Source organism: Chiloscyllium plagiosum, chromosome 2 (genome assembly GCF_004010195.1).
Source record: "Chiloscyllium plagiosum isolate BGI_BamShark_2017 chromosome 2, ASM401019v2, whole genome shotgun sequence".
Classification (NCBI taxonomy): domain Eukaryota; kingdom Metazoa; phylum Chordata; class Chondrichthyes; order Orectolobiformes; family Hemiscylliidae; genus Chiloscyllium; species Chiloscyllium plagiosum.
Genome location: NC_057711.1, coordinates 23,311,328 through 23,332,454, shown reverse-complemented (window position 1 = coordinate 23,332,454; position 21,127 = coordinate 23,311,328). Strand labels below are relative to the sequence as shown.

General features: G+C 43.0%; 1 protein-coding gene across 26 annotated transcripts in view; it reads right to left on the bottom strand.

Moving 5' to 3' along the window:
* LOC122557375 (teneurin-3) overlaps positions 1-21,127 on the bottom strand; it is a 2,612,756-nt gene that overhangs the window by 241,352 nt on the left and 2,350,277 nt on the right. For all 26 annotated transcript variants that reach the window (XM_043705048.1, XM_043705023.1, XM_043705127.1 and 23 more), the window contains one exon: positions 2,044-2,281. In XM_043705048.1, the coding sequence (XP_043560983.1) occupies positions 2,044-2,281 (238 nt within the window). The remainder of the gene's footprint in view (positions 1-2,043; positions 2,282-21,127) is intronic.

The window sequence follows — 21,127 nt, the reverse complement described above, 5'->3', positions numbered from 1 at the left end:
GTGCTGGAAAAGCACAGCAGGTTAGGCAGCATCTGACGAGCAGGATAACTGATGTTTCGGGAGGACTTTTGCCCAAAATGTCGATTTTCCTGCTCCTCAAATGCTGCCTGACCTGCTGCTTTTCCAAAACCCCATCCTCAACACTAATCTCCAGTATCTGCAGTCCTCACTTTCCCCTAGTTGATTTTGACCCCACTGCAACTCCTCTTCCAAGGATTCCTACCTTGAAGAAGTTCTCTTCCTCTCTCTACAAAGATAATATCTCTCGGCTATCGCCTTTCCATAATGTTCACACAATCCTGAAGACAGCAGATTAAGTAAAGTGAGTGTTTGCAAAGGTAAATTGAATGCTTTCTCTCTTTTTTGGTTGACGTACAGAAGGTGACTGATTTGCTGGAACTGTATAAAACATTTCACCAACCCGACTAGTGCATGCAACCTGGTCACCTTATTATGGAAAGTGATTATATTGTGCTAAAGAGGTTAGAGGAGATTTACAAGAACATTCTCAGAACCAGAAAATAGTGATGGTGAAAGATCTGATACATTAGGGTGGTTTTCATTCGATGACTAGAAGGGAGATTTTATTGGGATGTTTCAAAATTGTGACAGGCGTGTATAATAGAGAGGGGATTGGCCTATTTATCTTAGCAAGTCTGTCAGTGACTAGGTGGCATGGATTTAAAGCAATTGGAACCAAGATTAGAGAGGAGGTGCGCAAAATATTATTTCACTGAGAGGGTGGTGCGGGTCTGATGCTTGCTGCCTGAAATGAAACCCTCGATGAATCTAAAGAAGTTGCCTGGAAATGAAGCTGAAAAGTTGCAACCTGCAGGATTATGGATCGAATGATGGAATGTGGGATTAGATTGGGTGACTTGTTTTCCAGCTGGCAAATTGTTGCTTTTTATAATAGAACAAAGAACAATGACTGCTGGTAATCCAAAACAAAAACAGAAATTGTTGGATACTGTTGAGCAGCGATATTCTTGGTTGCTTGGTTTACGCCTTTTAGAATCATACAATTCTTGAGTAGGAAGAGGCCAAAAACAAGAAATTGTTGGAGAAACTCAGCAGGTTTTACAGCATCTTCAGAGGGGTTACTGGACTCGAAAAGTTAACTCTGCTTTCTTCCACCAATGCGGCCAGGCCTGCTGAGTTTCTCCAGCAATTTCTGTTCTTGGCCTCTTCCTGGCTTCAATAATGGTGTGTTTCTAAGAGGTGTTGGTCAAGCAACCACAAATATCATTGTTGAACAGTAACCAGAAAGGAAATGAAAAATCCCAATTTTGTCATTTTCTGGGTAATTTTGTGACAATAATGTTCAGTGAGCTCTATAAATGGCAGTAATACCAGTGGGTAGTGATAGAGGAGTCCATTTCTTATGTGTGAGTGAGGATAACTGCACAATATAAACTTAGTTAAAGCAGCAATGGCATTTTTTAAGGCAATGTATGAAGCGATTTGGAACAGAAGCAGATAAATGGAGTTAGGATGTAGATTATACTGAACGGCGAACATGTCTGTTAGTTCCCTCCTCCTGTTTTTCTAAACACTCTGTATTGCACAAAAGTAAATCATCCCACAATGAAATGGACTCATTTAACTATTATTTATTCAATGCCAGCTTGTATTATCAAATGAAAGAATGGTATCAAGAGGCTGAATAGCTGATTTCAGCTGCTATTTCAAGCGTTTATATGTTAATGTCTGAGAGACTGGAGGCTGTGTGAGCACCCTTTGACCTTTGAACCTTGCCACATCTCTAAATCAACTCCTGACACAGTGACAGAACAGCACGTGGGCTGAAAGCCCAGGACTAGCATCCTGCCTCTGTGAAAAGGAGACCCATTAGCAGCAGACCAGAGTGTAAAGATGTTCCCCAGAATCCCAGCCAATCAGGTGCCATTGCGAAACAGAAACAAAGCCTTTGGCTGGCTTCGCGCATTCCGGGCTTGCCAGAATGCTATGCTCTTGCCTCGTTCGAAACAGCGGGCTCCTCCGGCCGGTAGCGCACCGCGTACGTTGGTTTCACGCGAGTACCTGGTCTCCAGTGGCACATTGCTGCCGAGAACCCAGCTGTCCTGCAGCTGAACGGATTCCGGCGTGGTGGGCAGCTCGCTGGGCAGGACGGCGGTGGGGGCTGGACTCTGGTTCCTCCTCTGGCTCAGTGAGTTCCGGTTGAGCGAGGTGATGGAAGGGTGCTGCTGGCTCAGGTGCTGCTTGTGCACAGCGGGCACTGGCTGTAACGTCGATTGGCTCTGCTGGGCGGGTGGTTGCTCTGAAAGGGGAAGGACAGAGAGTGGGTATGGAGAGGTGAGGCGGGAAAAAGAGTGCAAATAAAAATACATCAGTGCGATTCTAATTTTGTCAGCTGGAGTCCTGGAATGAAGGAGGGAGCGTGACTGAGAATGACTCCCTTGTTCATCACAGTTCCATCCTGCTAACACAGATTCTCAATGAGCACATGAAAGATAGGTCAGTGCCAGCTGTTAAGTCAAGCTGCGAAGGTGTTGGAAATCAAACCGTTACTGATCACATGTGGTAAATTTATAGCATCAGACAACTGAGTGCCAACCCTGCTCATTTAAGAAACAATGCAGTATAGGAAGCCATTTGGCCCACCATGCCTCTGCTGTCTCATTGAAAGAGATTTGCAATTAATTCTGCTACCCTTGCTCTTTCCTCAGAGCCCTGCAAATGTTTTCCTTCACAAATATTTAGTCCACTCCTTCTTGGAAGCTACCACTGAATAATAGGCAAGGTCTGTTCCCAGGGTGGGAGAGTCCAAAATTAATGGACATAGGTTTAAGGTGAGAAGGGAAAGATTGAAAAGGGACCTGAGGGGCAATTTCTTCACTCAGAAGGTGATGTGTATATGGAACAAGCTGCTGGAGGAAGTGGGACGGGCAGGTATAGTTCCACCCTTTAAAAGACATTTGGACAGGGACATGGATGGGAAAGGTTTAGAGGGATATGGGCCAAATACAGGCAAGTGGGGCGAGTTCAATTTAAGAAACCTGGTCGGCATGGATTAGTTGGGCCAATGGGTCTGGTTCTGTGCCAAATGACTCTATGCTTCCACCCCTTGAAGGAAGTGCATTTTGAATTGTGAGCACATGCTTTGTCAAGAGGTTTTCACCTCTCTGCCTGCCAACGGTACTCTTAACCCCAATTGCTGTGGAACCCAGTCAGATATCCTTGTACTGCACCAGTATTTGTTTTTCGAAGTGGTTTTCGAAGGAGATGCAGAGGCCTGGTCCTTAAAGCAGTGTTTGGACTGGCAACTGTAATGAAAGACTCTGCACCTCCACTGATGGTAATCACATTCTTTGGCACATTCATACTTCGCATCTCCTCCAAGCCATTTTGCTTGAAGAGGTTGAAAGGCTTGAGTTTTAAACAAAAGAAAAAGCTGAAATGGATAAATTGAAGTAAAAAGGAACTGTGAAAATGTAAATCACATTCCCTTATGTTGGATGGTGAACCTGTGTGGGACCGAGCCAAGTAGGGCAGCAAAGACAGACGTTTCCCACGTGTACTGAGTAAAAAGCATTGAAACAGTTTTGGCAACTTGCGGGGCATTCGCTTGTTGAGCACACGTTCGTGCTGCCTGCATTGTATTGCAATAGAACACATTTCACAGTGCGAGCAGAGGTATTCCACACACGCACACTCCAGTTGGCAGAAACCCATTCTATGGAGCAGATGTTCTTTCGCGCCCATTTTACAGACTGTAGCACACGCTGATTATTGCACTCAAAACATCATGTATCTAATGACCATTAAATCCATTAGGCTACCCTTTTCCTCAACTCTCACTCACAGTTTTCTGACTTTGCAGGAGGCACACGCAGGGACACCCGTCCTGGAACTGGGAAACCTCCTCCGAGCAGTTAGTGGTGTCTCCATTACTTACACGGCTGCCTCTTGTTTAATACGCCACTAGCTGCCAAGAGAGGCTTCGCTTGAGGTCTCATTTCTCTACACAACTTTAAAAGGACACTATCAATGAGAGGGTCTGTACGTTGGCTCACTTCCTGAAATAGCACATTCCAGACTTGCTGTTGCTATGTTAAGTTCACTCTACATTCAAAACATTTGTTGCCCGCTGGACAGATTTTACAATCCAGGCATTCACACTTTTACTGTGAACAAAACAGCAGCTGAGGTGGAAATATCAGATTTCCAACTACAGAAATGATGGCAGTTTTAATTTTAAATCACAGCGTGAATTCTTGCATCTTTGTAGCGAGGGTGAATCCATCTTAGGCAGCAGTGCAAAGCCCAGGTGATTAGGAATAGACAGCCTGTCTACACCCTGCTAAGGTAACAGAGTGGGAGCTGGACTGGGGTCTGAAAGGGACTGTCAATCTTGTAACTCTTATCTTGCATTCAGTACCCCGACCAACATTTGGCGATGCCGAAACATCAGTTCATCAGCACGACGCACCACTTGTGGAGCACAGCTATGTTGATATTTAGGTGAGAAGAGACCCAATAAAACTGTCTTGCAACAAAAAGTCTATCAGACTAAAGTATCTGCTTAAGAAATGTCTGGCCTTTGTACATCAAAGCACACCACAAGCACAATTTGTTGATGTACTGATGTTGATGATAACTGTCTGCTGAAAAATGTGTTGCTGGAAAAGCGCAGCAGGTCAGGCAGCATCCAAGGAGCAGGAGAATCGACGTTTCGGGCGTAAGCCCTTCTGATCTCCAGCATCTGCAGTCTTCACTTTCTCCTGGTTGATAACTGTCTGCCATTGTTTTGAAAGGTATTATTGGGTTTTCTTTCTGTTCCATCAATACTGTCTGCTGAATGTATGGAAGCAGAAAGCTGGCAGGATATGCAATGAACATTGGAAATTACTGGAACCCATTCATAAGCCTTGGAAACTGATAGAATCATGGCAGGGTCACAGCTGAAAAGGAAGCCATTCAGCCAGTTCGGTCTTTGCTGGATATCTGAGGGAGCAATTCATCAAGTGCCACTCTCCTACGGCCCTGCAAATCTTCCCTTTTCAGATCATGATCCAATCCCCTTTTGAAAACCTCAAACAACACTGCCTCCAGTCCACACCAGGCCAAGTCCTAACCACTCCCGAGGCAAGAGAACTTTCTTCATCCTTTGGCGATTCCCTAAAATCTGTGCCCTCTGGCTCTTGACCCTTCCATGAATAGTAAGAGATTCTTATTATCTAGAGTGTACAGATCCCTTGCGATTTGAATACCCCGATCAAATCTCCTCTCAAACTTCACTTCTCCAAGGAGAACAATCCTAATTTCTCAAACATAAATATGTATCTGAAGTTCCTCATCTCTGCGACCATTCACAGAGTCATACAACACGGAAACAGACCCTTCGGTCCAACCAGTCCATGCCGACCATGTTCCCAAACTAACCTAGTCCCACTTGCCTACGCTGTTTGGCCTACATCCCTCCAAACCTTTCTTATTCATGTACTTAGACAACTGTCTTTTAAACTTTGTAATTGTACCTGTATCCACTACTGCTCTGGCAGTTCATTCCATGCATGAATTACACTCTGTGTGAGAAAGTTGCTTTTCATGTCCTTTCGAAAACTTTCTCCTGTTATCTTAAAACATGTCCCGATGTTTGAACTCCTCCACCTGAGGGAAAAGACCCTTGCTCTTCCCCTTATCTATGCCCCTCATGATTTTATAAACCTCTGCAAGGTCACCTCTCAACTTCCTATGCTCCAGTGAAAAAAATCTCAGCCCATCCAGTCTATTTTAATAAGACAAACCCTCCATCCCCGGCAACATCCTGGTCAATCTTTTCTGAATCCTGTTCAATTTAGTAATATCCTTTCTATAGCAGGGAGACCCGAACTGCACAGAGTACTTCAGAAGAGGCCCACCAACTTCTTGTAGAACCTCAATATGACATCCCAACTCCTTTACTCAAAGATCTGAGCAATGAAAGCAAGGGTGCTAAATGCTTTCCGCACTTTCCACAATATCTTCATATCCTTCTTAAAACATGATGCCGAGAGGCACAGCCAGTGTATTAAGTCCATGGTTAAATAATTCAAACATACATGACAGTGCAAATCATTCCCCATGGAGCGAGGCTGTACGTGCTATCAGACTGCTTAAGATGGTAGATCAAAGAGCATAGGTCAGGCTGCCATCCTACAGAGTGGTCCTTGGCTGCTCCCACCTGCAGATCAGCAGGGAGGGCTTTTTTTTTCTCATTCACAGGATGAAGGCATTGTTGGCTGGGCCAGCATTCATTACCCAGAGGGCAGCTAAGAGTCAATCACATTTCTGAGGTTCTGGACTTATATATCATAGAGATGTACAACATGGAAAAAGACCCTTTGGTCTAACTCGTCCATGCAACCAGATATCCAAAATAAATGTAGTCCTATTTGGCCCATATCCCTCATATACCCATCCATACGCCTTTCAAATATTGTAAATGAACTGTTAATCCAGAGAGAAAGTGAGGACTGCAGATGCTGGAGATCAGAGCTGAAAATGTGTTGCTCGACAAGCACAGCAGGTCAGGCAGCATCCAAGGAGCAGGAGAATCGATGTTTCGGGCATGAGCCCGAAGAAGGGCTCATGCCCGAAACGTCGATTCTCCTGCTCCTTGGATGCTGCCTGACCTGCTGTGCTTTTCCAGCAACACATTTTCAGCTGTTAATCCAGAGACCCAGGTGAAGTTCTGGGGACCTGGGTTTGAATCCTGCCAGGACAGATGGTGGAATTTAAATTCTGGAATAAAATTCTGGTGGAATAAAATTTGGAATTAGCCCCCACCACCACCTCAGCAGCTCATTCCATACATGCACCATCCTCTGTGTAAAAAAGTTGCCCCTTAGGTCCTTTTTATATCTTTCCCCTCTCACCCTAAACCTATGTCCTTTAGTTTTGGACTCCCCTACCCTGGGAAAAAGATCTTAACTATTTACCCTATCTATGCCGCTCATGATTTTATAAACCTCTATAAGGTCACCCCTCAGCCTCCGACGCTCCAGGGAAAAAAATCCCCAGCCTATTCCGCCTCTCCCTAAAGCTCAAATCCTCCAACCCTGGCAACATCCTTGTAAACCTTTTCTGAACCCTTTCAAATTTCACAACATCCTTTTGATAGGAAGGAGACCAGAATTGCAATTGTGTCCTAACCAATCCCCTGCACAGCGGCAACATGACCTCCTAACTCCTTTACTCAATGCACTGACCAATAAAAGCAAGCATACCAAATGCCTTCTTCAGTATCCTGTCTACCTGAGACTCAAGGAGTTATGAACCTGCATTCCAAGGTGTCTTTGTTCAGCAACCCTCCCCAGGACCTTACCATTCAGTGTATAAGTCCTGCCCTGATTTGCTTTCCCAAAATGCAGCACCTCAGATTTATCTGAATCAAACTCCATTTGACACTCCTCAGCCTATTTGCCCATCTGATCAAGATCCCATTGTATTCTGAGGGAATCTTCTTTGCTGTCCACTACATCTCCAACACTGGTGTCATCTACAAACTTACTAACCATACCTCATACCTGTAGGCCAGATCAGGTAAGGATGGCAGTTTCCTTCCCTGAAGGGGATCCAGATGGATTTTTCCTGACAATCAGCAATGGATTCATGGGGTTATCATTAGACTCCTAATTCCAGATTTTATTCCACCAGAATTTTATTCCAGAATTTAAATTCCACCATCTGTCCTGGCAGGATTCAAACCCAGGTCCTCAGAACTTCACCTGGGTCTCTGGAGGTGATGGCCTCGTGGTATTATAACTGGACTGGATTAACAGTCCAGTTATAATACTACGAGGCCATCACCTCCCCCTAACCCATAGGTCTGCCTTGGGTTCTAGAACCCTCCGTCTGCTTCCAGCCAGCTACATACTAGCGTTTCAGCTGGACCCTGCTTCCTGTGGGACCTCGAGGCTGATGGGTAAAATTCTCATCATTCCTCTTGAACTATCATTTTAAATGCCTCACAGTAAGCTGGACTAATTACCAACCATGTGTAGTCAGACCTACTGCCTGCTCCCCATCCTCTATGGATTCCCCTCACACCCTCTGGAAAATGTTCCTGCAGGTGGGGGTATAGTTGGGAAACTGGTGACTGTGATTCTGGTTATCAGGTCTGCCTTGCTCCCACTCATCTCCTTTTCTGAAAATCTAGACTATAAAGGAGGGAAAGAAAGACTGAAATAAACATAACAAGAGAGAAATTTAGATTGAAAGTAAAGTCTGTATTTTTCTGATGTTGGGTTGACATCACAGGCCTTGAAAACCAGTGGGTGGGACCTGGATGTGGGGTTTTGGATTTCTGCCCTGTCTGCGATATCCTATTTTTGCCTGAGAGGGCAGAGCTGGGGTGTAGATCACTCAGGTAAGACAGCTATAATGAACAGGGCCATTTGAATTGAGTCCTCAGTCCAAACGGCTGATCCCAAGGCCTTAACCCAGGCTGGCAGAAATGAATGAAGGAGGTGTAACTGGTTTTTAATATCATTAAGGTCTGTTTAAGTGTTAATATCTGGAGATATTCAAATACCTGGCTGTACATGTTAAAAACAATCAATCAATCAGACTGCACCTTTCAATCAAAGTTAAAAACGCTGACTGCTGCACTGTTTACATTGATAGGTGATCTGGTGTAACTTAAGGAAAATGTGACCATCTACTTCTGTGATTTCAATAGATTTCATTATTGACATTTCTCACGTGTTGTTATTGCAGCTGATTAATGCTTGCTTGAGTTTCAAATGTGCAGAAGCACTTATCTAACAGAGTGCCTTAATTCACGTTTTGATTCACGTTTTAATAGGCTACTAAAGAATTAACAGTTTCTGATGCGGTTGCTCAATGAAATGTTTTTATGATTTGAACAGATGGGCCACGCAAGGGAATTAAAAATTGTTGAATGGGTTTTATCGCTCGGAGTTTCTTTCTGTATTGTGTATGAGTGAGGGCTCTGTTAGATTGTTAGAAGCTAATTTAATTATTTCAAAATATTTCCTAAGATCCATTCATAGTGGAAAATAGAAAAATGGCTGTGGACTGGCATGGGAGGTGAATGAGATGGTATAGAGTTGAGATATGGACGAGCCTTCAGTGCCAGTGAAGGGCGAGGGCCATAACAGCCTTTTATAGAGCTTGGCCAACATCTTAGTGAACTGAAGGAGGTGTGGAAGCAGCTGAGTGGGCACACACCAACTGAGTGACTGCCTCCGGAGGTGGCAGCCCTGACTCAATGATGACCCTGCCCTCTGGAGGAAAGATTTCTCATTGTGGGGCTGTTCCCATGGAGATTGGCCTGTTGAGCCAGGCTATTTCCCCAACCAGCCCAAAGTCACATGTGAAATTCCCAACAGCAATTAAAAGCTGAAGAAATGTGACTTCCGATGGATACTAGCTCATTTTCATGGAGGTTAATTTATAGCAACTATCAGTTAGCACACGACTAAACTGGCAATTAATCTGACATGCACAAGACCTAGCTTTACTTCACCTTGTATCTATTGTGCAAACACAGAAACAACATTATTTAGTAGCTGTCAGTGGTGAGATAGATAACAGAAAGCTGTTGTCAAAATGTTAATGCCACACAGCTTCATATTTTAGATAGTTGGGCTCAACCGTGCACCTACGCCTTGCCTGAAGTTGCAGTACACTTTTACAAAACTTTAGCAACTGTTATTTATCTCACCATGAAGCTGACAGAAAATGGTGGCCCAGTTGCACAGTAAGCTGTTCAGACTAAGATGATATTTCTTACAAAATGCAAACAATGCAAAATAAAAAGTGAATATGATGTTTTCTCTCTCACAACTTTCCTTTCTGTTTCATATTTCCGACTGCAATCTTCTCTTACCCCAATCACTCCCTCAGGTAGCTATGAGAGACAACAGAACAGCATGAGCTGACTCTCACAGTAAATGTTCCAATATTGAGGAGTGCAAAACCTCGTCATGTCTCATCTGGCTGGGTTCCCACCATTTGGATCTGACTTGCTTCCGGAACCTTCTTCCCCACTGATGAAACAGATATGACCAGGAGCCAGCTTTCCAAAGGTGCTTTAGAATGTCTGTATTGGATTGTGAGAATGAATTCCAGGTGTGAAAGGCAGATCTGTTATCCTGAGAATTTACCCTTTAAAAGTAGAAATGCAGAAGTGGATTTTCTCGGACTTTATTTTGGGGATTGTAAATCCTGCGTCTTGATGAGCAGGAAGTACTCATGACAGTCAAAGGTTTCTATTTGAGTGGTCTCCAAGTGTCACACCATTCATTACATGTGGACTATTGGAATGATTCCCAAGACCAATTCCTAAACAGTGAACTGCTGAGTGCTTCTTTAGCTTGGTATCATATGATAACGGCAGCTGAATGCAAGACACGATTGAACCAACTGTCTTGCTATGGAGAAGACCGAATCTTACCATATTGTGGCAAAGTGCTGCTTTTATTGTGTTTTATAGAGGGTTTCTCCCCTTGAGGCGTCACAAGTTTTCTCTTGTTTTCATCCCAAACTCATGCTATTAAATATCCATCACGCCCTCCCCCATGGTGCCTCTCTTGTCCAATGCTACTTCGATTCTCATCTGGAAGTATTCCCAAGCAGGCCACAACAACAGATCCCGCCTGTCAGGTCTGAGGTTGCTGCCCATGTTAGTGTGGTCTCAGCATTTGGAGGAATGCCCAGCAGTATGAAAGAAGACCAATGACCTTCTCTACTCTGGTAACCTCTCTTTGCTCCCTCACACTCACTATTCTCTGCTACTGCACCCACCTCCCATCAAGCCTCATGCTCTGCCACTTGCACTGTTCCCTCAATCGCTCTCACCCACCCAATTCCCATACACCACCAGCCCTGCACAGCTTGTTACCTCCTATTCAACTGCTCAAGGATACCTCACCACTTTTCCCTGTCAGAGCTGTGCCCTCCATTTCCACCTCACTCAGTCCTTCCTTGCAAGGCAAATAAAAGTGTAATGTTCTGAGCACTGAGCTAGATGTCAGGCAAGTGAAGGTTAGGAAACCAAATGAGCAGCCCTGAGATGCAGCCTGGTCCTAATATGTGAGCTGGGTACAGTGCCCTGTGCTTAGTGTACATTCCACTACTGGTGCTTGAAAATTCACCATGACACTGCAGAAATACACCCATACATGGATTGGAGATGTGCTGTGCTGGTCCAAATGGACTGGCCAATATTGAATCCTACCGTCCGTGGATGTGGGGGGGCACATGCAACAGTTCCCAGGGAGTGTGCCCTCGGATGTCAGTGCCAGATACTCAGGTGCAGGTCTCGAGAAGTAAGCAGCAAGCTGGAGTCACCAGGTACCAGCTCTGAGGAAAGGTCACTACTTATTAAATTTGATTTCTTCCCTTGATGCTGCCAGACCTGCTGAGCTTTTCCAGCAATTTCTGTTTTGGTTGTCACCAGATACCTGTTCTGATTTCCATGTCTTAGTGTCGAGATCCTGACTGGCAAGTGGTTGAAGAGAGTGCATACTAATGAGGAGAGGTTAAGTAATAATGAGGTGATAATGAATGATAATCCATACTAACAGCCTCTCACTGTTCACTGATGAGAATCTTATTTTGATGGCCTGAAATTTAGTTCACAAAGGTAACTTGTTGTCAAGAAAGGTCTCACTCAACTCTTCAAGCAATTCTCCCACAATCCTCGCTATATCCTACATCATTGAAGGCCTGGGGAGATTCTACCCAATTTAGATTTTACCCCAGTTCTCTTAGTGAATGGAAGACAAACTACCACTGAAAGAAAAACACAGGTAAATGTGTTTGTCTTACCATGAACACGTTCTTCAAATGTTTCTTTTTTCAAGCTACGAATTATGGATTTTAAATAAAAAGTAATTTTGCAGACAGGGTCATGATTGGGAAGTGCATAAAGCAATGAAACAGGGAGCACATCCCGCTGACCGATCCAATTGTTATCTATTATTGAATACTACCACGTGGCATCCCAGTGAAAGCCAGCAAAAAAAATGCTATTACTTTGTGTCCTGCGGTAACCCCGTGTGAGCTGCAGTTATAGTTCAGAGGAGACAAGAGGCATGTCAACCGCATAAAAAGAGCAATTTATTAGGAGGTGGAGAGGAGCTGTACTTTCTTTTTATTTTTAACTGCAAAATCTTGCACAGTCTCTGTACAGAGCTCAATGACCATAGTTAAGGGGAGGACTGGGAACAAGAGGCTCGGTGATTGATTATGCTCTACTTGGCCACTTAATGCGTGAGGTACAGATGCTATATCGAGCAGATCACAGCTCGAGCCAAAAGGAATACAAAGTGAAAGTTATAGAGCAGCTAAAAGATTTCAGATTTCTATGGACAGCAGCAACCTGATTACAAAGCGTATACTTTGCTCACTATTTTTCAATGTCATACTGTCATGGGGCGCCCATCAGTGGCTGTTATTACAAAAGCTTTTGATTAATATTTCATGGAAGAACTGAAATTACATCCTTCATAGCTCACTCTTTTAATGGGGCTGCGATGTATCTGGCCAATACCTTTTTACGGCTGTGCCTGGTTTAATTTGAGGCTACTTGCACAGACTACACTCAGTTTATCAGACGGCCATTCAAGCTTCGCTGTAAACAAATCATATATTATAAAATGTGAGGTGAGGCGATGGGTGGCTCTCTCTACAGCAGCTGCAGCCTGAAAAGGCTGAGAGAGCGCAAACACAGCAAAGGAGAAGTAACTTCAAACCTTGTTCAAAATCAGGGAGAACAGTACTCCATAGGTGACACATAGCTCGGCCATGTTATGTGAACACAATGCTAAGTTCAATAATGCCTTGACTGGTTGATGCTTTGTAACTACACAAAGCACAACCAAGAACTCTATTTATTATTCAGAGTATCCACCTCACTAAGATGACTTCAGGACAAACAACATCCAACAACCTGCTCTGAAAACTCTACTCACATTTGTGACACATTTTCTATTGCAGAAGACAACTTTAAAAAAACATCAATTCTCCCCATCTACCAAAATGAACTGATCCTTTGAAAGATTTCAGAACCTAAAACTACATTTTGACAGCGACTAATTAGTTCTTTATTGAGCCATACTCTTATCTATTTCTCTAGTTTATTGAATCCATTCATGTAATTGTGAGATATATTGGTTACATGCAGACTAAGGTAAACAATAAAAGAAAAATCCTTTCCATTGATCGTCAAGAGAAACATAAATCGTAGAGTAAAACCAGAAGAATTACTGGAATGATTTTAACCTGAGCAACAGTGCAGAAACTGAGTGGGCAGTCAGTTAAAATTGATTGTGACTAAGCTATCAATATTCTGCTCTGTTTCTACTGTCTGTAATTTTAATATGCTTATCTGAGCAGGAAAGGATGTGTGCCCAAAGCCAGTAGCAGTTTTCTTTGAATACCTTAGAGAACTCATTTTATTTTGACTGCCATTTTAACTGATGACTCGATCAAGGAAGGCAGATGAGAAAGGGACACATCCATAAGTTAGGTTCTGGATGAGAATGGTCATTAACTGGTAATGCTACGGGCCAAGTAATCCAAAGTCCTTGATAAATACTCCAAAGATGCAAGTTCATATATCGTACAATGGCAGCTGGGGAATTTAAATGATTTAATAAATCTAGAACAAGATTGTGACAGGCAAGATTGGGAAATATGGAAATGTTACAAACATTGGTCATGTAGTTGATATTAAAGAGGATGGCTATCAACTGCAGGAAAATATCAATTGCTTGCTTGAGTGGGCAGAAAAGTAGCAAATAGAATTCAATTCAGAGAGGTGCAAAGTTCTGTATTTTAGAAGGACAACCAAAACAAGGAAATGTAAAATAACTGGGAGACTACTGAAAAAGGTAGAAGTTGTGATTTCCACAGATTCCTGAAGATGGAACGATAGGGCGATAGAGTGGTAAAAAAGGCTTATGAGATGTTTTCCATCAGTGGGCAAGGTGTTAAATGCAATAGCAGGTTGCAATGCTGGAACAAAATAAAACAATGGTTAGGCTACAGCTGGAGTTCTGTGCACAGTTCTGGTCATCACATTACAGGAAAGATATAATTGCTTTGCAGTAGATAAGACCAAAGGTATAGGAGCAGAATTAGGCCATTCGGCCCATCTGGTCTGCTCCACTATTCGATCATGTCTGACAGGATTCTCAAATACATTCTCCTGCCTTTTCCCCATAACTAACTCCCCCTACTAATCAAGAACATATCGAGCTCTGTCTTCATATACTCACTGACTTGGCCTCCACAACCTCCTGTGGCAATGAGTTCCACCAATTAACCTCTCACCGGTTGAAGAAATTATTCATCTCAGTTCTAAGTGGTCATTCCTTCACTCTGAGGCTATGCCCCGCTGAATACTTGGAATTCCCCAAGCTGCCATGGTGAACTTGCATCTCTGGAGTATTTATCAAGGCCTTTGAATTACTTGGTTACAGCATTACCAATGGATGACCATTCTCATCCAGAACCTATCAGTAAAAACATCTTCTCCATGTTCACCCTATCTCAGTATTCTGTAAGTTTCAATGAGATCCTCCTCATCCTGTTAAACTCCAACAAGTCCTCAACTGCTACTCACATAATAAGCCCTTTATTCCCGGGATTAACCTTGTAAATCTCTTCTGAACCCCTTCCAATGCCAGCACACCCTTTCTTAGATATGGGACCCAAAACTGCTCACAATATTCCAAATATAATCTGACCAGAAACTTATACAGGTTCAGCAGTATATCTCTGCTCTTATACTCTAGCCTTCTTGAAATGAATGTTAGCATTGCATTTGCCCTCCTAACTGCCGAGTGAACCAGCATTTTAACCTTATGAGAATGCCAAGTCCCTTTGCTTCAGATTTCTGAAGCCTTTCACCATTTAAAAATTAGTCTATGTCTTTATTCTTCTTACCAAAGTGCATAACCTGACATTTTCCCACATGGTATTCATCTGCTGCTTCTTTGCCCACTGTCCTACCATTTCCAAGTCCTTCTGCAGCCTCTCTACTTCCTCAACACTAACTGTGCCTCCATCTATGTTTGCGTCATCTGTAAGCTTAGCGACAGTGCTGTGAGTTCCTTTGTCCAGATCATTATTGTATAACAAGAATAGTTGTAGCCCCAATGCTAACCCACTGATTCCACCGGTCACTGGCTGCCATCCTGAAAAAAGACCCTTTTATCCTGATCTATCTACCTTTTGCCAATTAGGCAATCCTCTATCCATGCCAGTACCTTGCACCTAACACTATCGCCTCTTATCTTCTTTTACAGCTACCCTATGCAGGACCTTGTCAAAGGTCTTCTGGAAATCCAAACAGATCATGTCCATTGGCTCTCCTTTGTCTAACTTGCTTTTTACCTCCTCAAAAGCTGAATTGGATTTGTCAGGCATGACCTCCCCCTGATGAAGCCGTGCTGACTCAGTCTTATTATACCATGCACTTCTAAATATTCTGCAATCTCACCTTTAATAATGGACTTGGAAACCCTTCCAACAACTGGGGTCAAGCTAAGTGGGCTATTGTTTCTCCCACTTCTTAAACAGGGGTGTTGCATTAGCCATTTTTGAGTCCTATGGGACACTCCCTGACTCCAGGGACTCCTGAAAGGTCACCACCGATGTCTCTACAATCTCCTCAGCGATCTCCTTCAGAATGCTGAGGTGTAATTCATCTGGTCAAGGTGACTTATCCAATTCAGACCTATCAGCTTCCCAAACGCCTTTTCCTTAATGATGACCACTTCAACTCTCCTCTGCCCCTTGACTCTCTGGTATGCAAAGGAAATTTACAAGAATCTTGCCAGGGCTTTAAAAATTGCAGCAATGAGAAAGGATTGGACAGGCTCGGGTGTTTTTTTTTCAAAAAGGAGAGGCCAAGAGTTAATTTAATTGAGGTGTAAAAATATGACGGGCCTGGATACAGTGGACAGGGAGGACCCATTAATTCTGACAGAGAAGTCAATTAACTAAGAGCACGACTTCATGGTGATTAGAGTTAGAGTTAGGGTTAGGTCAGAAAGGGCATCAGAAAGGTTGGTAGTCATTGTCTGCAATTTACTACGCTGTCTGGAGGCTGTAACCTGCAAGGCTACTGTTGAGGGGATGCCAAGTAGGAACAGTTTGGGCGACTAGTTTACATAGTCGGCAACACATGATGGGCTGAACAGCATTTCTGGGGCTGTAACATTTTTATGGTTTCTTAGATTTAGTTTCATTAACATGATCATGAAGCCACCACAAAATTAATTTGGTTCACTGGTGTCCTTACTCTGCCTTTGTTTTATGTGGATTTTCAAAAGCTATTTGTTAAGGTACTGCATATCAGGTTACTTGGAAAGATAAGAGCCATGTGATGAGATATGAGAGTCACATGAGCATTAACAGAGACTGGCTAATGAATAGAATATAGAAAATTGAGATAAGCAGCAGCATTTCCAGGATTGTGCAGTGCCTCAGGGATCAGAGGTACCAACACCTATGGAACCATGTCTGGCGATAACACAAAACTAGGTGGGAAGGCAAGTGCTGACACAAGGCTTGCCTATTGACATCGACACAAAACATGTGGGTGAAAACCTTGGTATGGAATATAATGTTGAAATATGAGAGGTTTCGCACTTTGGCAGGAAGAATAGAGGAGATGGCTAGTATTTAAATGTGGAAAGATATCAGAGGGATTTGGGGATCCTCGTGCATAAATCCCAAAAAGTTAGCCTCAAAATTCAGCAGGTAAGAGGGAGGACAATGAGAATGTTGGAATGATAAAATACGGAGATCTTGCTTGGAATATACAATGTACTCGTTAGGCCACATTTAGAATGCTGTGAACGGTTTTGCCCCCCTTAAGGAACGGTACAATGGTATTGGACAGTTCAGACAAAGATTCGTTAAATTGATTCTGGGCATGTCGGGATCTTCTGATGAGGAGAAGTGGGTAGGTTGGCCTTGTATCACTGGAATTTACAATCATGAGGACATGCAGTGAAACCAATAAGGTTCTTAGGCAGCTTGACAGGGTAGATGCTCAGGGGTTGCTGCCTCTTGTGGGACTTGGGCTGAAGTGCACAATCTCAGAGTTAGGGATCCCCCAATTCAGACAGAGAGGAGGAAGAATTCCTTTTTTAGCAAGTTGTGAATCTGTGCAATGCTTTAAACGCAGGTGGCAGTTGAGGCTGGGTCAGCAAGAATATTCAAGGCTGAGATAGACAGATTTTATAATCAGTGATAGGAATCAAGGGATAGGAGGAAAAGAATGGAAAGTCTATTTGAGGACTATCAGATCAGCCACGATCTCATTGATTGGTAGAGCAGACTTGGTGGGCCCAGCTGTTTACTTCTGTTCTTAATTTTACAGTCTTGCCTGCTCTGGCCTATACGTGACTCCCGATCCACAGGAAATTGATGAACTCTAAACTGGCCTCTGAAATGAGCCGAAGTGTCTTGCAGATCTTTGGGACGAGTTAAAATCATTGGTCATAGATCAGGAAAGCACAACAAATGTTATCAATCTGTAAGTAGCAATTGAATTTGTTTCTCCAGTGATGCTACCTGAACCGCTGAGTGTTTCCTGTATTTGCTCTTCATCGGTTTTCCAGCATCTGCAGCATTTTACTTTGGTAAACAGTGTCAATGCTCTGTTCATCCACTCTCGGAGCAGACACTAACAGTGCATATCAAAATATGTTGGGATCACAGTCCATGATTTTTTAATCATTGAAGGAAAATGGTGTAGAATTCACGGTTGCCTGAGTTAATGCTTCCCAAATTGTTCAACTGCTCATGCCGCTCATCAAAAACTGCAAGACACAGTCGGGAAATTAACGCTCGGACATTTATAGTTTTTGCACTACTTTTCATCTTCTATTTAACCCACTGATATTCATGGGCTCATGGCTGTCGCTGGTTGCCAGTCCCGAATTGCCCAGAAGTCGAGAATCACATGATATAAAGCCAATTTTAAGACAAATGGGAAAATGTTACATAACTATATTATAGGCAATTTTGACTCAGGACGATTGCACATGACCTTTGGTAATAAAAGTAATGGGTGATGAATAATAGATGGCTGATCTGAAATTACCTGCTTTACAAAAGTCAAAATTACACCCTCTAAGTGTTCATTACTTCTGGAAATGACTTAATTTTGAGGTTTCTAAGAATTGAAAGGTGGAAGAGTTCAGCAAGATGATTATTTCTATTAGTTCAGACCATGGGCTGGGGGATAGGGGAGGTGGAATCATATTCAGGAATGATGTCTAATATCTTCCTAAGCCTGTCTGTGTCTGTGTGTGTGTGTGTGTGAGTGTGAGAGAGAGAGAGAGAGAGAGAGAGAGAGAGAGATGGCGGGAGAGAGGGAGGGGGAGAGAGAAATACAAACAGAGACAATTGCTGGAATAAACCATTCGGCCCGTCAAGCCTGCACCACCATGGCTGATAATACAATTTCAGTCTCCCATTCCCGTTTCGTCTCCATACCCCTTGATCCCTTTAGCTGCAATGGCCGAGCGTGAGCGGCGTGTGTGTCCGCATATGTTTTTTTTTAAAACATGGCCTTTTGTCACGTGAGCATCACTGGCAAAACCAACATATGTTACTGATTCCCACATCAACAGCATTTTTAGATGATTATTTTGATGGGGCAGGGGTGTTGTGGTGGGGAAAAAGCGTATGTGTTGCTTTATCACTCTGCAAAGTCCTTCCTTTAACACCAGCCTCTGCTACATCAAAACGTTTCAATTATGCATTTGGTTCAATCCAGAGGGAATCAGTTTATCTGCAAGGAGTTTGGAAACCAGTACAAGTGCACTATATAACATAGCCGAAAATGTGTTGCTGGAAAAGCGCAGCAGGTCAGGCAGCATCCAAGGAGCAGGAGAATCGACGTTTCGGGCATAAGCCCTTCTTCAGGAATGTCGATTCTCCTGCTCCTTGGATGCTGCCTGACCTGCTGCGCTTTTCCAGCAACACATTTTCAGCACTGATCTCCAGCATCTGCAGTCCTCACTTTCTCCCACTATATAACATAGTTTTAAAGTGTAAGAGTAAACTGGTTCCTTTCATCTAGTTCATAGAGTTTAGTGCAGGTGGGGTGAGTCTCAAGAATTTAGTGCAGAGATCTGCATAGCTCACGGGATTAACTACTTCAAAGTTTGTAAAATCTACTCTAGTTATACAAAACCTATGCTAGTTACACATGGTCCAAAATGAGAAATATTCATGTTTCCTTCAGCCACTCCTAAGTGCTGACTTCCTTTTTTTGTGATATTAATCGAACCTTGTTCTGATATAGAGTCCTCCCTTTTCCTCATAGGTTTCTACTTATGTCTCAGAGGAAAGCACACCCTGTGTCAAATGCATAATTTAGCAGAACAAGGTGAGTGGAATAAATCACTTCAAAAGCACGGCAGGGTTGCAAAAGAAATACGTCACTGGTATTTGACCTCAATTCACTGAAAGCAACTTCAAAAAGCATCAGTGCACATTTCTGCTGGGACTGATCATTGTTAACATCACTTCATGTCCTCAAATTCTGCCATAATTCTATATTATTTCTCATTAATTCTCTGCTCTAGGATCCTGGAGCAATGATATCCGGAGCTTCTCCTCAATGGGTATAAATAGAACTATGTGGGCGGAGGTAAAGGTGAAAGTGAGCACACACAGAATTTGGAAGAAGCCTCAAGTTTGACCATGTGAATGTTAGAAACACATGCAGAGACGCATGTGCAGTAGGCTGATGAGCATTAGACAACAGAGACGATGCAATAGGCTTTCTGTAATCGAACAGTCCGATGAGAACCTGGTGAACCCCTGAAAACCGTGTACTTAGCTGTCAAGTATCATAAAGAAACTGAAGCTTAGAGACATTTCTGGACCTTGTCTTCTCCTCCTCAACAAGTCTATCTTGAGGCCAAACTCCATGGTGTGGGCAAAAAGCCACCCAAAATAAAATAAAATCACTCACCTACTATCTTATCCCATTGTTCATTCACAAGGTGTCAACTAAGACAAGACAACACCAGCAGGCATCCTAGCCATAAATGGTATAACAGTGAAGGTAATCATGCTATCACCAGAGCACTATGCCTCTCGAAGCACTTTTCAGTGGTGCTAATTGGAAGCTTATCAGGGCTAAGGAAAGTGGTTCGACCTCCTACAGTGAGAAGTAGTAAGGCCATGTGTTTCTGTGCTGTACATCTTTCTGACCCTCTCTATGACTTGTGGAAATTTCACGTTATCCCGATTGGAATAAATTACTTTGGCACAGACGATAAACTTCAGGCAGCTGGAAGAGCTGTGTACTTATTAATGACATCTTGTGCAGCTCAAAGTATATTCAGAAATCAACATGGCCATTAAATTCCACCTTTAAAGGCTGACACATACAATTGCATGTAATGCAGGCATAGCACGAGTTTTCCCAAATTGGACCTGTGCTGAGAAACTTGCACAAATCTATAAACTAGTTTACAGCAGAGCAGGCCAAAGTAAAGCTGTATCCAAGGACAATTGCACCATAAAATATTGATGCAACTCTGCAAGTTGCTTAATATTAACATTTAAGCAATGTGATTGAATGGTAATATCAGACAGTAGAAGCCTTTGGGGAGAATCTAGCTACTCACTTGGAGGTTAAGAGGCCTGAATTTCTTTGGGCATTCTGTTGGTGTGCCCATCATAAATTGTTCAGATATGTGCATTAGATTGAGTTTTGAGTACAGCAGGAAGCCAAGGAAGTTCAGTCCATTTAAAAACAGCATTTGATTTTTTTTTCCCTTTGGAACTTTGAACGACACAAGCTCTGATTTGTTTTGAAAGAAATGCCATGTAAGAAAGCTGTCCTTCATATTTTCAGTAATGTCAATCTCAGCAAATTCTTCAAACAGGTTCAACTTGTCGATAAGACTTTTGACAATTCAAGAAAATTGTGTGGTCACAGCATTTTTCCGACTCTGGGATTTCTTCAACTTGCTGAGGAAAACAGAGCCTGAAACACCAGCAGCACTGTCTGATTTTGGTTACATGCATGGAAGATCTACACCTGGCATTTATCAGGATTACAAATGGTATCTTGGGGCCAGTAAGCTGGTTGGAAATGGCAGGAAGAGCT